This window comes from Seriola dumerili, unplaced genomic scaffold (assembly GCF_002260705.1).
Source record: "Seriola dumerili isolate Sdu_G_001 unplaced genomic scaffold, Sdu_1.0 BDQW01000138.1, whole genome shotgun sequence".
Lineage (NCBI taxonomy): Eukaryota > Metazoa > Chordata > Actinopteri > Carangiformes > Carangidae > Seriola > Seriola dumerili.
Genome location: NW_019174393.1, coordinates 10,235,467 through 10,251,599, shown reverse-complemented (window position 1 = coordinate 10,251,599; position 16,133 = coordinate 10,235,467). Strand labels below are relative to the sequence as shown.

The 16,133-nt window shown below is 40.3% G+C and overlaps 2 protein-coding genes across 3 annotated transcripts in view; one reads left to right on the top strand and one right to left on the bottom strand.

The window, feature by feature from the left end:
• The first annotated feature begins 1,593 nt into the window (after positions 1–1,593).
• The window catches only part of ccdc146 (coiled-coil domain containing 146), a 45,286-nt gene continuing 30,746 nt past the window's right edge, over positions 1,594–16,133 (top strand). Inside the window, exons 1-2 of the mRNA XM_022749131.1 lie at positions 1,594–1,690; positions 3,175–3,374. Coding sequence (XP_022604852.1) covers positions 1,594–1,690; positions 3,175–3,374 — 297 coding nt within the window. The remainder of the gene's footprint in view (positions 1,691–3,174; positions 3,375–16,133) is intronic.
• fgl2 (fibrinogen like 2) lies at positions 3,727–14,317 on the bottom strand. Of its 2 annotated transcripts, XM_022749154.1 has the most exons (6): positions 13,512–14,317; positions 12,518–12,722; positions 7,650–7,869; positions 5,931–6,101; positions 5,520–5,843; positions 3,727–5,270 (listed from the first exon to the last, which is right to left on the bottom strand). In XM_022749154.1, exons 1-5 carry the CDS (start codon positions 14,091–14,093, stop codon positions 5,528–5,530), a joined length of 1,494 nt encoding a protein of 497 aa, XP_022604875.1. In that variant the 5' UTR covers positions 14,094–14,317; the 3' UTR covers positions 3,727–5,270; positions 5,520–5,527. The 2 variants fall into 2 exon arrangements, with proteins under 2 accessions (XP_022604875.1, XP_022604874.1); XM_022749153.1 differs by having other exon boundaries at positions 3,727–5,843.

Sequence of the window (16,133 nt, the reverse complement as noted above, 5' to 3'; positions counted from 1 at the left end):
TGGTGGGGGTTGTAAAATTACCCCCCTATCCCCAAGTTGCGTTTGTTGTGACTACAATACAGCAGTAAAGTGGAGATCTGGATGCTGCACCCTTGGAGTACAGTAACTTTTTCCAAAGGTCTGGTTTATGCAGGGGCAAGTGAGCAATCAAACACATGCAGGACATGCACACGCACGCACACACATACAATGTGAAACCTGTCGTTGCTGTGATACTCAACCTGCTTTTACGCAGAGTTCATAAAACAGTAGCAGCCTTAAAATCTATCTTATACTGATATATAATTGCAATAACTCATATGATAGTAGAGTGGTATGCCAGTTATATTCTGAGTTAGTGAGTGAGCAATAATTTTGTTAAAATATATTTCACATTCTTACAAGGTGGATACTATTTTTGAATACTAATTTCTCTGCACTATAAATGATAAATCCTGAACACAACAGGTTACACCCCATCACACATGGAAACACACACACTAAATTACATTACACTATTAGGATATACCAGCATAAAAGCAATGCAATAAATCAGTTCATAGTTAAACGGAAATTAAAATGCATAATCTCAATAATTTGATTTAGACCACTGGCATCCACTTACCAATATAGTGTATAGTATAGTCCCAGTTTTCAGCCCTAACTGATTAAATTTTATCATTAACATCTGTTATAGATTAAAATAGATGTTAAACTTCACAGCAAGTACTGTGAACTGTGGGGGAGAAAATTCATACCCATGAATGGCAAAATTGTTCTAACATAAACACATAAAGTATAGTCAGATGATTTTATCGGTTTGACTGGGATGGAAGGGTAAACATCCGGGGACCATAGAGTGGTACAGTCGATGCATTATGCCAATGACTGACTCAGCAACAAATAGTAACATGAAGAAAGCAAACTTTATTTTAAGTTTCAGCATCCTTTCATTATGCCCACATACTTCTGCAAGTCTAAGTTGCACTCCTGAAAATAGCCATAAAACTGGGGCTTATGTTTTATTTAGCCAAAAATGGTAATACGAGGGGCGCACGAGGGACAGATTCTCAGCAAAAAATAAATATATGATTCAGAAGTTCGCATATCCAGACTGTTGGAGAGGATTCAAGGTTAATTTGGAAACCTTGGAAACATTAATACCAAAGTGCCGGGTCATTTGTTTGAACTTAACAAGTGGTGGTAAAATTAGGTCTACATAATGAACAGGTTTAATTAGAGAGCCATTTTAACAAGTCAGATTTGTTCTTTCATTCTCCGTCATCTCCACCCTCTTTAATTCTTCCACACAGCATGAAATTTGGATCTCAAAGGTTTGCCATTATAATGCTGATGCCGTCTCCCTTGTTTCACCACTTTTTTAATCTGTAATCAAATTCAAGCCAAACTGCCAAACTGCAATCGCTGGAAAAATCATCAGTCATTTCAGCTGCTGACTTGGTGCACAAAAATAGTATCTCTCCTCTGCCAAACCAACAAATCGCAAGGAAGTGTACAGTCAGTTGGTGAGATATGGTTAAACTCAAATGAAGCTGAGTAATAGACAAAGCCATTACAGAGCGCTGTTGTTGCAGCTGTTGCAGGGGGTGAAGAATGGGTTATGCCAGCTCTCAAGAGTGCAGTGTGGGAAAGAAGCTGTCAGGGGAACAGCAGTGTTGCATCATCACCATCGTTTTCACCTTGGATTCAGGTCAGTTGATTATAGTTCCATTTCAGTGCTCAGTCATTCAATGTGTTCAGCCAGCTGGCCTTTGATGCTGCTTTGTGTGGCCAATGCATGACAAATGTTGATAGTGTGCTGGAAGTCAACTGTAAATTACTATTTACCGCCATCTGCTGGGCAATCACGGCAAGTGTAAAACGAGATTTCGGATTAAACTTTAAAATCTTTTACTAAGTTGACTATTATCTACTCTTAACTTTAAGGAGCAAAAGATAAGCATAGCCTACATATAAAAAAAACAATGTGAGGACATGAGTATTCACCTGACATTACTGGCGACGTATTGCGTCGTTGCTGTGGTAACCACAACACGCTGAGAGAAATCAGTGATTGGGTTTTGCTAACATGAGCAGTGGTTGTAATTGTAACAGTTCAAAGCGTATGGTCTTGTAGCTTTAAAGCTCATGTTCTTGTAGCTTCGTGGGACAAAAGGACGGAGTCTTAAAGACGAGTGCAAAAACTCAAGATACTCAAAAGTAAGACTTTTGCAGAAATGTTTGTTTATTCTTTTAGCAAACACCAACATAGATATTAAGCGAACTAACGTTACTTGTAGCTAACTCGTTAGCTTTGTTGTAGGTTTTTAGTGGCTAACGCGTCATGTTTTAGCGGTTTGAGGGCATTATTTGTGCATGTGGAGAACTTTTACAGGAAAAATTGTAGCGGGGGTTGCCATGAATACGGCCAAAAAGTACTCTATCAGTATTTTACATGTATGATTATTAAAGATGCTAAACCGCTACATTTTTAATTTTACATATATTAACAGTCGCAAAAACGTTGGTTTTTGAAAATAATTATTTTAAATTATTAATATGCCCCCAAAATTGTGTGGTTGCACTAGTTTGTGCAGACTCAGAACCAGAATGTACTTTGATTTCCGCCACCCAAACACTTCCGACTCGAATTCCTTCAAAATAAAAGTGCAATTTTCACACATTTAATTGGTTCTACCCTGTGTTGTCTGTCTCTACTCTATCTATCATTATTATTTACTCATTAATGGTTTTAGAAAAGGAATACAGCCCTTCAAAGTCTGCATTGAAAAACTGCAGACAAAGACTGCAAACAACAAACCATTATATGTCATTGTTTTGGCTTCAGACTAAAACCACCCACATTTATAATTGATTTGTTTCTTGAACAATTTGTATTGACAAATGCTCCAGGCAGTTGTGTAGCAGTACTTTTTGCAACTACCCTGTGACCTTTCTACTGAATTACATTTTTAGAGTAACTCTCCTCTAGGGAAATTACAGAGAGTATGTACTGTATAGCTAAATCTAAATCTAAAGATATGCAGCTCACATAGCCTATTGCTGATGTTTTTGAAGTATCCTTTAACCATGTGTTCTGTTTCATAACTGCATTGCTCTCTCCCGTTTCTGTTGCTCTTCCTCCAATCATCAACCTTTCTATGTATACCCATCAATACATTGGTGGGTCATTAGTGAGTATATCTGAGCAGCAGGATAGCAGGCCTCCCAGCAGAGCAGAAGTGGACGTGGATGAACAAGAGGAGGATGAGGTGAAGAGAACAGAGGCAAATGCCCCTCTATTGGCCCTTGCACCTGATGCGTCGCTCCCAGAAGAGCAGCACTCTTCCAGTACTGATGTTTCTGCTACTCCTGCTTTCCAGTGCCTAGATGAGGTAAGACTCATCATAAGACTAAATTATCATATTTTATGTGAATGGGATTTTAGAGGTTTCATAGGGAATACAAACATCACATTTGTTGCAGTTGCAGTGACACTATTTACTCTAATTGCTTAAGTCATACAGGAATAGATTAGAGTATGAAAAGAGTATGTAGTGTTGTAGGGAACTAATGGATCTAATGCGTCTTTTTACAAACAACCAGTGCTAGTGTATTTAAGGACAAATTCTTCATAGAATAGAACTTGGTACTGTAAATGGGTTTATGTGCCTTACAATGTTTAAAACTTAAAATGTTTTTTAATGTTTAAACAAAAGTGAATGCTTGGAACTTGAAATCATCACATGGATGAGCACAATACTTTTTATTAACTTGATCGTCACATACAGTAAACAGACATTAAAGTCACAGACGCACAATTTGATCATTTATCTTCTGTGAAGCTGATATGAACTCATTCTTTTGTTGAGTTGCTTTATTGAATGAACATCTCATTAACCCATTTATGATGGGCATGCAGCACCTCATCCCTCCATTATTACAGGCGTCATATAGCCCTGGGTACTAGACGGCAGACACTTCAGAGTTTCTACTCGTGGTAAACTCATGCTAAACTTGTATACATTTTTGTATACATTTATTGAGAGTGATTCCAATACAGAAGATGCTTTGAAAATAGGCATCCATATGATTTAATTCTGCCAAACACTGCAATGTACACAGCCATGTAGTTAGAACTTTATTCATTTTTTTGATATAAAAACTGCATATCTTTTGGCATGACAGTTGAATATGAATGATAGAAAAGATCAATATTGTACACACACAAAGCTCCAAATACACACATATTTACTATGAATGGTCACAATAATGCACAGTCTTTATCACTGCTTAAATGTCAACAATCATTAGACTTTGTACTGTATGACCTATGTATTATATAAAAGCTATCATAACCTCACAAAATAAAATAAATACTGTACACATCCTTAAAGTCAAACATTTCCTTCCCCATCTTTCCCATTCACAGTGTGTATAAAATGGATTAAATGATGCTATACAGTTTTCTAACATTAGGCAGCAGTATTGTACAAGTGGTGAGTCGGTAGGATTTTTTTCTTTTCTTTTCTTTTTTTACACATGAAAACTGGTGTATGGCATCAACATCAAGAGATGCGCAGTAGTTCAGTGCACCCACAGCTATGGGTGGAAAAACTATTTAAAGTTTTTTCTTGCAGCATTGTCCTGCTCTGTGGCTCCTGTCAAGTAGAATTTACTAAAACCATCCATAATGCAGAATGTACTTGGGATGACCCAATAGAAATTTATCTCAGGCTACATGTTTATACTGGGATGTTTTATAATGTATAGAATAATGATACATTAGCAAAGTGTCCCAATGTTATTGAATAATGAAAAAGAAGCTATTACTTTTTCACTGCTGCCTAAAGAGTGCTGTGTATCACTGGTTGTAGGTTTTTTTTTTTTTAACAGTTTGACTCTGACCCCAGGATGAAGTCTTTCTCAATGAATTTCAGACGTACCCAAAAGTGTATCATCAGCTCTCATATACCTCACTTGAGTGGCTGCTGTTAATTATGAAACCATTTGGAGTGGAGAGAAATGATAGCTCATTAGTTTTTACTACTACTATGTGCTGTGCTGTGTCCTGACTGGGTTTATAGTGGGAGGTAGCAGGACAGAAAGTGGAGAAATGTCAGAGAAAAAGTGAAAAATCTCTCATGGTAACCCTCCATATAATATTATGGCCCCTGTAGGAGGCTGCCCTTTACACTGCATGTGTGGTTTTTTTATTAGTCCATCATCGTTCACAGTCCATCGTCCTTTATTGTTATCATTTTAATCCAACGTTTTGAAGGCCACACTCACTATAGTAGAAGAAAGTAATAGCACAGTTAAATTTTTTCACAATTATTTTTGTTATTACTGCATTCAAACTTCTATAGGGCTATAGGGCTTGTAGTCTGTTTCAGTGTACACGTATGCATGTGTAAATGTGTGCAAATGCATGACTATGCGCATGTTTATGAGTTTCTGAGTCTACTTGTTCTTCCATTTTATTTGTCTTTATTTGTGTCTTTCCGTCTATCCGTCTGACTATATTCATGAATAATTACCTGTCCTCTTAAGGAGCATAGTTCTTGGGCCGTATCATCATCTTGACAGTTTTGAAGGCCTGCCTGTAGTTTGTAGGGTAGTACTCTGTTGACATGTTGTGCCATGTTCCCCAGAAGATCCCGTTCCTGACTCCTTTGTACCTCTTGTGATAGTACTTCCCGTTGAGGTTGGCAGACATGCAGGCATCAAACCACCAGCCAGAGCTGTAGTAGGCGCCGCAGTTTCCGGAGGGGTACATGTCGTTGTCACGGTCGGGCGTGGAGAAGAATTTCTGGTCATGGTTGAAGTGCTTATTGAAACTGATGGCGTTCCCAGCGGTCCCACTACAGTGACACATCAATATATATTAGATGTTACTGTCCTTGATGAATATTGGATCACACATGCATGCACAGAATTTAATATTGTACCTGTATCCACTGACAGACAGCCGGTAGCGTAGGAACTCATTGGCCACGTAGAACTGGTCGTACTTTGCGTATTCTCGGACACCCTCAAAGTCCTCCAGCTCAATACGCAGAATCATGTCTTTAGATTTTGTCAGCAAGTGGATATGATCATTGCCCAACCAGAACTCACCTCTGCAGGAGAGCAGAAGATAGAGGAAGGAGGGGACAGAACAGAAGAAAATGAGGGATAGGATATAAACAAGCTCATATTCTTGTACACTTGATTAGAAATGTTGATACAGTCAAAATAAATGTACTTATCACCACAGGAGAGGAGAGGAAAGGAGAAGAAGCAAGGGGAGAGTAGTGTGATAGTAAAAGAAAGCTGGGAGGAGACATTATTCTTTCAGTGGGAGGTAATACTAGATCTGTAGGTGAGGTAACCATGGTTATTTCCCATATAAAATGAATTCCTAGAAAAGCAGAGAGGACAGTAGAGAAAATGAGCTGCAATTTGAATAAAGCTATAGTAGAAGCACTGTGTTAAAAAGAAAAATCATCATGAGAAGACTGCTTCCCTGTATTTTCTCCTGTTCCCAGATCTGAACTTTTTTTTTTGTTTCCTTTCAGTCATTAATTTTGGTCCACAGGTTTATGATCTGTTAAATGAGGTCAAACCTAATGTGGTGATATATGTTTGTTTTGTTGTTTTACAAGTGATAATCCATCAGTGATAGTGAAAACAGGTGGTGAACAATCAGTGGTAGGCAGAACAGGTGTGTGTCATTAGGCCCTCTAAACAGTGATTGACTGGGCACTCTCAAGTTGTGGAAGGAGGGTTAGAACTGAGTTTCTGTTAAAGTTGGTGCACTCATGGGTGTGCATTGGCGCCTATAAATACAGTAAGTTATATTTGTTAGCTGTTACAGAGGAATTAATGGTTGAATTGATGGTTTGTTTGTTATTCTGTTTTCTTTGAGAGCTTTGTATCATTCTAGCACTCCCCCATGATAACCTGAGGAAATGGTACGTTCTAGCAAGGAGAAGGTATAAGTCCTATCACTTGTGCATAGTGACATATTTGACAGTTTGCTGTGAGGTCATAGACTGTCAGATAGTTTTTCTCCTCTTATTTGAAATGTTTTTTGTTAAACCTCATGTGATTTACTTGTTTGTTTTTTTGCCAATATCCTCTTTAAAGTTTTCCAGAACATCAACTGTGCTTTATATGGGCTAGAGACACTACAGTCACCATACAGGAAAGTCTATGATTTGTGGTGATTATTATTTTCCACCCTCCTTTTACCCATGTGTTATCTGAGCCTTGTGTCTTGCATACAGATGGGAGTAAAAAAAAAAAAACACTTTGGCTGTCAGTGATTTGAAAATCTGCCAATCCAACCAACCAACTCCTTTATTGAACACGATATACTATAACAATATTTACAAAAAAAAAGAAGACCTTACAACACCAGCTGGAGGTCACTAGTTGTCTATAAAGTAATGTCCCAGAGTTTACAGACCTCATTTCAAAATTGTAGTTCCTAGTCTGAATCAAGGGTCTAAGGGTAGAGGGTGTCTTATTGTAAAGACATTTGTGGAAAATTTGTTTTGATTTTGGGCTCTATAAATAAAATTGACTTGACTACAGGCTTTCATTCCAATAGATCTTTTTCCCCTGTGCTAAACATGACTAAAGACCTATCACAGAATAACCTTGAAAAGATTGAAATCCAATACCTGAAGTTGCCGAAGCCCTTCTTATACTCGACCCAGGTGCGGTTGAAGCTAACGGACCCGTTGAGCCGTTGCTGTATTACAGTCCAGCCTCCTCCAAAGGACTCCATGTCACAGTAGACCTCAAAAGTCCCGTTGCGGGGATCAGGAGTCACACGATACACACCGTTCTTCCTTGTCTCCAGCACATTGTAGTCTGAACAGTCCCGAGGGGCTAAGATGACTGTTGGGAGAAAGAGAAAAGAGAGGACAATTTTAAGGGGATGTTACAGACATTCGATAATCTTTTCACTTTGCTCTGGCATTTTTCTCTGCCAAACCAAGGGACTGTAATAGAAACAGCCCCTGAGGCTGGGGAAGACTGAAGAAAGGAAAAGAGAATGAGATGTCTTTTGTTACAAGACTGTTCCCCATGACTTAACATAACAATTCCTTGTGTGAATCACACTAAATTTCAGCTTGTCGTGAAGCATAAAACATTTGTATCACTAAATACTGTCTCTTGGTAATCATTTCAGTACATCCCAGTCTATTCCATTGTTTCTCAGCATGGTGTCCCTTTTCTGAAAGTCGCATTGAGAATCAGAGGACTCCAGCATGACAGAAAGTGAGTGAAAGGACAAAGTCCACTGTCAGAGGATAAAAGTCAGTGACCTTCCCTTGTGCTGCACCACTGGCTCAATTCATTCCCTTCCCACTTATTCCTCTACCTCTTGCTCCTGTCCCCTGTGCTGCGCTGCAGGCCACTGACCCAACCCAAAACCAAGGTCCAAAAGCCCTTGTCAGTTAGCATTTGAGAGCTGAAAGGAAAAGACCTGTCAAAACGTGGGAAAGTGTAAAACTGGATTAGAGGGGCGTACCCCCTCCCTGCACATTCTGCACCTGGGGCCTAAATCATCCTGACATTGGGCAGGCAGCATGTGGACCCCTCCTGAGTTTGACGCTCTCCATTGCTGATACAGTTTTGTCATACTGTTAAATCTGTTTAGTGGTTTAGTAGGCTATAATAGAGTGAGGAGGGAGGTGCATTCTGAGCTCAGAGGACCAAACATCAGGTTTCTTGAGGTGCAGGGAGGAGTCTTGAGCAAAAAGTGTTTGTGCTTCGAAGTGCAGTCATAGTACTTCCTGGTAACATTAGTGCAAGGTTAGACTTGAGTTTTCTTCCCTCATGGTTAAATCAGAAGGTATTTGTAACAAGTATATGGCACACAAAATAAAAGCACCATTCATATATTTGGTTGCTTTGACTTATAGCCATCCACTGTATTTTCCTTTCACATTACACAAAAATACTTGTATTGCAGACGGTAGATCACTCCATATGGAAAGAGTCGAGTGTGAGGTTGAAATGTATCCTTGTCACGTTAACAGCTCTGTCTGCGCTCGGCATTCAAAGTATTGACCTGTGAATTCTTTCAGTGTCTCCTTCAAGTGTCTGCCTGTGTAGATTCTCCACTTCACATCTTCCTCTCTATTTGTCCCCATCTGTCTGACCGGGCTGCCAGTGTGCCTAGACAGACGAGAGCCACCTCATCTCACTACCACTGGCACTGTGCCTGACCTAAATAACTCTAATATGAGTGACTTACTGATGCCCAAATCTGACTGTTAGCTGACTGGCTGTCTTATTGTTGAGGTGGCTGAGTAACAGATTGACTGACATGCTTTTACAGATGACTTCTTGACCGCTTGAATACCACATTGCTTGTTTTACCTTAAACAAATAAATGATTGACATAAAAGGAAGACAGCTGTGTTATCAAGGAAGTATGCCTTGTGACAAACAGTACTCATGTAAGATTAGCACCTGTAATGGAAGGAAATGTGTGTCCAAAGTGATAGTATAATCTTTCCCTACAAATACAGCTTAAATCGAATACCGCTGTCAGTTTTAATGCGATGAAACCATCATCAAAAAGCAACACCCTTCCTTTAGGAAGTTGTGTCACCACATGTCAGACAAGCAGTTCCTGACAATGTAGCAGACTAGGCATCCATTCTCTTTTGTCAGTAATTGACTTAATGTAGCTGAACAGCAACATGAATTGCTGTCCATTCACCTCAAGGCCCCAATATATCTTGCAGGAGTGAAAGTGAAGATTAGCTCTTGCAGCGGGGATGGGAATTGGCAAAAGGGGGGGGGGGACAAATGTGTGAGCTGTGAGTGATAAAAGCATCTTGACATACGTATTAGTCCTGCTTAATGGAGAAATTGCAATCCCGCATTGGTCTAAAATGTCTGGGTATAAACGCTAATGCTTTATTAGCTACACGTTTCTTCAATAGGTTTTGTATTTTTTTGCTTGGAACAAAAAAGTTTGAATGAGAAGTTAGAAAAATGTGTAGTTTTTTTTTTTTTTTTTTTTTTTTTTTTTTTTTCTGTGTGTGTCCTTAAATGTCTTTCCAAAACTCATGGAGTGTAAATGTTTGAACTGTAGTGTAGCTTAATGAGCTGTACCAGTGTGGCTGGTTTCTAAATCCCTGCTCATGTGTGAATACTTAACATTTACTTGCAAATGATCCATCACCACTGCTTCCACCTCTTATCTAGATATAAACACACATCTGTCTCGTAGGACATCTCTTTAAAATGTTATGTCCACTTGCCTGCCTTGCTCAGGATGAAAACAGAATTTAAATTTAGTTTGTTCAAATCTCTATTTAACAGTTATTTAATCATTTCCGCTACAATTTGGCAGCTAGATAGTTTAAGGATTCAAGAGAACCATTTAACCATGAGTTGCTTCACTAAGCACTTTTGACATTGTGATAAACAATCGGAAAACATTAAACTCTCGAGGCCTTTTTTACTATGTAGTATTAATGGCAAGTAGAGGGGCATATTAATGCAGCATCTGGTATTAGTTTCTAAAGATGAAGAATTAAGACAGTTCACATTGTGTGCTAAAATTGGACAGAATTTGCATTGGTATACAAGGAAAAAGTTTTCAGTTTTTAATGTTGTTTTTGATTAAGAAGAATCACAAGAGTAAAACAATTACAGCATTGTTTAGACTCATGTTGTGAAACTATGGAGGTCTTATCATTAGACTTTGGTTTATTTCCATGGTAACAGCTGTCTCTTGTCTACTGCCTTCAGATTCACTTCAGACACCATCAGGCATGATTTCCTAACTTGTAGCAGAATAATTTGCCGGTTCTTGAACTTAACATGACAGATTGATGTACAAAGACAAGTGTTACTGACCCTGTGTGCCCTCCGTGACTAATGTTAGGAAAGCTGCCTACATTACTTCTTGTGTTGTTGGCAAGAGATAATGAGAGTTAGTTGTTTTATGCAGGAACGAGCACTCAAGAGCATGACCTCCAGTGCAAAAGAGAGGGTTAGGGTGGGGGGGGGTGAGGGGAAGAGGGAAGGCACCGGGAAAGGGGATTAAAGAGAGGGAGACGGGGAAAGTTAGGGCAAGAGAAGATAAATGAAAAACAGCATGCAGCAGGGGAGAAAAGACACGAAATGGAGAGATGAATTAGAGATGTGCTTCGGATACATGTAAGAGAGAAGGACCAGGAATTGAAGGGGAGTTTGAAGGAGAAAGAGGCAAGAAAAAACACAGACGTGAAAAAACTAGTATTCCCTTCACACCACTGTCCCAGCTAATCTACTTAGAAATAAGCTCACATCTGTTTTCCACATAAAAGCCCCAATATAGTGTCACATTCACTCATGCAGAATCGGGATATTATTCAGCTTCAGTCTGAAAAGTGGCCTGCATTTCAACTGTGCCCTCATCCAAATAAGCTTTTACACCAATGTAAAGTGGAATGTCTGTTATGCTTAGCTAGTTTCCAATCCCTGCTGATAAGTCTCCATCATGAGATTCCACTCCCTTAAGCTTATTTCTTAAATGTTCCCACCATGTGGTACCATAGGCGCCAAGTATCTGTCTCTCTCTCTTCTCCCTCTCCCCTTTGTTTGAGTTTCTGCATATGGACCATCATGGTGGAATGTCAGGGCACTTGATTTAGTTATATAAGAGGTCATTTGAATTCTCACTTTGACCCAATGTTGTCATATTGCTTCACTCATGTACCGTATGACCTCAACCGTAAGTTATGTTGCTGGGGTAATTTTTGCTATGGCTACAGTGAGTAGGAGGGCTCTACTGTAGTTATGTTGTGTACATTGGAAGATTTTGTAGGCATGATACCCTCACTGCAGTATCTTTACAGCATCTTTTGGGAAAATTTATTTTCTCCTGATTATACAAGCCTCCCCAAAATATGTAATGTTGTTCTCACTGGTAATGGGAAGGCATGTCGCAACACACCATTGTGTGCTGTTGAGAAGGTCATTGTCAGCCTGTAAGATTTTATTTCCCATTTCCCATTTCCCAGAAAGACGGGCCTCATTGGGTGAAGGTGACCACCCAGAGTTGGGTTGTTTGTAGTGATTACAAGTCGCCATGTCCACTTAGATGTGATTGGATAGATCCTATGCCAAAAAAATTCACCTCATAGCAACCCAAACTGCAGGATGTGTTTGGAGTGTGCCAGAATTTCATTACCATAATAACATCTGTGGTGAATTTGTGAGAGTAGAAAAGAATAGAGACCAGGCTTCTTGATCATACCCAGAGGGATTACAAAAAATGCATGAGCGGAGGAGAGAAGAAGAGAGACATCTTTGAAATAGCAAAGATAGAATAGAATAAAACAATAGAAAACGCAGAGAATGGGGTTTTGAGTTGTAAGAGAATATATATTTGGTAAATAGCTGAGAAGATTGAGAGGGCTTTCAGAGGACAAGGTAAAACAGAAAAGAAAAAGTAATTGGAGAAAAGGGCTGGAGCCCTCAAAAAACAACAAAAACAAGAATGCTGCTAAATTAATCTTACTAAAAGCAGGCTTACACTGAGGGGTATTCTGTACTGCACACTGGGTGGTGCAGGTGGACCTGAGCTTGTTGACCACTCCAGTGATGTTCTCCACTCGTCTGTCCACCATAGCCTGCACGTTGTCCATGTTGAGCAGGTTGAGCCCCTCCAGACGACCCTGCAGAGCCGAGATCTGGCTCCTGGCATTGCGCAGGCTGGCTGACATCCTATTCAGCTTCACCTGGGAAGGGCCAGAGCAAGAGGGGAGGGTGAAGGGGGGGGTGGGGGGGATTATTTCTGTGCACCGAATACAAAGCAGGTGGATTACTGAAGTCACCAGTCTCCTTCATTGTTTTACCGGCCAATTTGAATTTTAGAATAGAAACAGGTCTGCGTGATGGTTGGCCGTCTGCCAGAGTGGCTGTGAGAGTCAACAAGCGTACCAGACAGAGCAAAATTTACTGCCATTTGGCTGGTGTCTAAGGCTGATTCCCCACCCTGTTTACAGTACCAGGAATTTTCCCTGGTGGATTGCTGCCAGGTAGGACTTTACAGGTCTGTTAACATTTGGTCAGTTTACATTCCAGCTGGGTACATTTGACTGGGCATATTAAGGTGAATTTGTACCTAGAATGTTTATAAAGCATGTTTTACTTTAGTTTGTTTAGATCAGTCTTCACAAGGCTGATAAATGATACTGGTCATGGTGGAGTTTTGATGGACATATAAAGAAACTGGTGCAGTACCACTATTACACTGTGTGTGCAGACCTCTAAATTATTTTTTTACTGTGTGCTGATGAGGATCTCATAGTAAAATGCCAGATTTTGTTGTCTTTTTTTTTATATGACAGCAATTAAAGAATTGCCTACCCTAACTTGGATTAGGCTGACAAAGCATACACTTAAATTATTCTGATATCAAAAAAATGTAATATTGTTTCATCTTTCTACTTTGAGAATAGCATTCATTCATCAATTTAAAGTATTTTTAAAAATGTCTGTTTTATAGAGACTGGACTGCCTCTTACCTGCATCTCCTGCACAGTGCTTGGGCTTGGTGTAATTTTCCCAAAAATAGAACCTTGTCCCAGTCCAGTACCGTCCACAGTAGCTCCAGGGACCATCCCATCTCCCCGCTCCTCTTGGCTAGATGCACTTTGCACTTCCTGTCCTGTCAGGTCCAATCTAATTCCCTCCACACCATCCCTCTGTCCTTGGTCAGCTTGCTGATGCCCAAAAGCTCCATTGCCTCGTGCCCCACGGCACTCCTGGCACCCACTCTTCAGCTTGTTCACCACCTCCTTCAGACTCTGCAGCTCCTTCATCGTCTTCTCCAGCAGCCTGAACTGCTTGGGTAGATGGATGGTGAGAGGAGGTAAGGTGAGCTGGTACGGGCAGTCCTCCCCCTCCTCTGCCCCGCACTGGCCCGAGGGTCTCAGTTTAATGGGGCAGGAGGTGGGGGTACTAGATTCAGATCCGAAAGTGTAAGGTCCTCTAGCATCCCATTTTTGGTGTGAGGTGACGGGGAAGTCCGCTGCCCGGCTGGTGCGCGGCACCAGGGTGGCTGTAAGCAGGAGACTGGCACAGATGCAAAGCACAATTGTCCTCATTTTTCTGCGTGAGAATTGTAAAGAAGAAATAAGTCTGCGTAAAGTGAGTGTCAGCAACTGCCTCTGATATAAACTTAAAGAGTGTGTGTATAATAGTGTGTGTTGGTGTGTGTGTGTGTGTGCAGCTGTTGTAGGTATAGAGTATGTGAATGAGTGTCCAGTATCCTATTGGTTTGTGTGTGTGTGTGTGTATGAGCGCAGCCTGCAGGAGGGAGAGAGCGCAGGGGAACTGCCGCTGCCTCAGATAGCTGTGTCATTAATATCAGGACGAGTGAGGGAGGGAGGGAGCGAGAGCAAGAGGGAGAGTGGTGAGTTAGAGAGGATGGGAGGGGCAGGACTATTGCGTAATGCAAAACACCATATCAGCAGCATTGTGAAAAACCACAGAGATGCGGACAGAGATTATGGGAGTGTGGGGAGTGGGGGGGCAGTGAGCGAGGTGAAGAGAGAAGGTACGTCCTTTTCCTGCAGTCGGTGGATGCTGCTGTTCTGCCTGACTCTGAAGTCTGCTCATTTCCCTGAAGAGCGAAATGACTCGGGTAGTGCACATCCCCTCAACTCACGTTACAGTGACGTGGTTTTAGAGGTTCACAACATTTAAAGGCCACATCTTGACCCACTACAGATTCTGAAGCCTTACTTAAAACCCTGACTCGCCCCCACACCAGTCACTCTCTGAGTCAATATAAGGGTCAGATGGGCACAATTACTGTAAACTCCATGGATTACCAGCAGCAACAATAGAGAAAATTCATTTCAATTAGTATAAACAACTTTTTTTCTGGATTTAGAAGGCTTGCTCAGGATGTTGCAAATTAAGCATTAGAGACTTATAAATTCACTTTTCCCTGAATCCCAATACACATCCTTGAATACTGAGTGCCTGCCAATACTCTATCCTGATCTGATTTAAACTTTCTAACATAATACACCTGCAGAGTGCACACTTCACACTACATTGAAATGAATAAATCCAATCCAATGTAGATAAGATATGCTCTGATGGCTAAGTAGTGCTTCATTAAGTAAATGTAGCATACAGTACATCACAGCTTATACTTGATGGTTTCCTATATTTTGTTAGTGTCTTGTTTTGGAGAGATGTGTGTCAGCCTGACAGTTCTTTCTAGAGAGCCTCTCTTCATCTCCAGTGTGAAGAAAATATGGAAATTCAAAAGCAATTTTAAACCAACCACACTTGGATTGTCACCAGTGATGGATTTATGAACAGGATTACGTTGTATGTTTTAATGTTTAACGAAGCAAACAGATATTGAAGTCTTTAATCAACAATAAACAATACACTTTTTTTTGTATTTAATAATGATGTGGTGATGTGGTCATTTTTGGTGGTTTATAATCGACATAGCTAAAATTGCACTTGTTCTTTCCAACAAACATTATTCACACATTAAGGTAAATTCATCTCATACCCGGACAGAAACATGGAGTCCTGTTATAAAGTTCTTGTGGTTTCATTAAGTTGGCACTGATGGTGTGTTTATGGGCCATGGCTATTGTTTCAGTACATTCTGTAATTCATAACCACGGGTCCTGTAATTGGATTCTTTTTTCCAAGGCGTTAGTCATGCACTTGTCATATTTCTACAGAAGTGACACAGTTTCAGTAATTGATTTCATTTCCAGAAGTGGCTCTCAGCCCTGATGGAGGAACACTCCAGAAAGGAAAATATTACAGCACAAAAACTTCTAACAAAGTGTTTCAATCTGGCTGTAGGCTCAACTCCAACTCAAACAGTCAAAATGAGGACATGAAGGTAGAGATACAAACAGAAGGATGGTTCTCTCCATCACAGAGTGGAATGCAGTGCTGTGCCTCGTGGTGATGGTCATTATTTTTCTCCCTGAGGGTGCAGAGTATTAAAGCCCACAGCTTTTTTCTGTTACACACTTCACATACCTGCTGCATCACACACTTGTATTACTGGAAGGTTTTAGCGGTGCTCTGCAGTGCAGATCACATGCTTGCCATTGCCAAGTTGTGCACACGTGTATGTGTATATATATATATGGATGAGG

What these genes read in the sequence shown, in the direction of transcription:
- fgl2 (XM_022749153.1), bottom strand. Translation starts at nt 14,093, where the DNA reads ATGAGGACAATTGTGCTTTGCATCTGTGCCAGTCTCCTGCTTACAGCC. An exon ending in AGTACAGAATACCCCTCAGT is followed by an intron (nt 7,870 to 12,517) that starts GTAAGCCTGCTT and finishes TTCTCCCAACAG; the next exon opens with TCATCTTAGCCCCTCGGGAC. An exon ending in CTGTCTGTCAGTGGATACAG is followed by an intron (nt 5,844 to 5,930) that starts GTACAATATTAA and finishes GTGTCACTGTAG; the next exon opens with TGGGACCGCTGGGAACGCCA.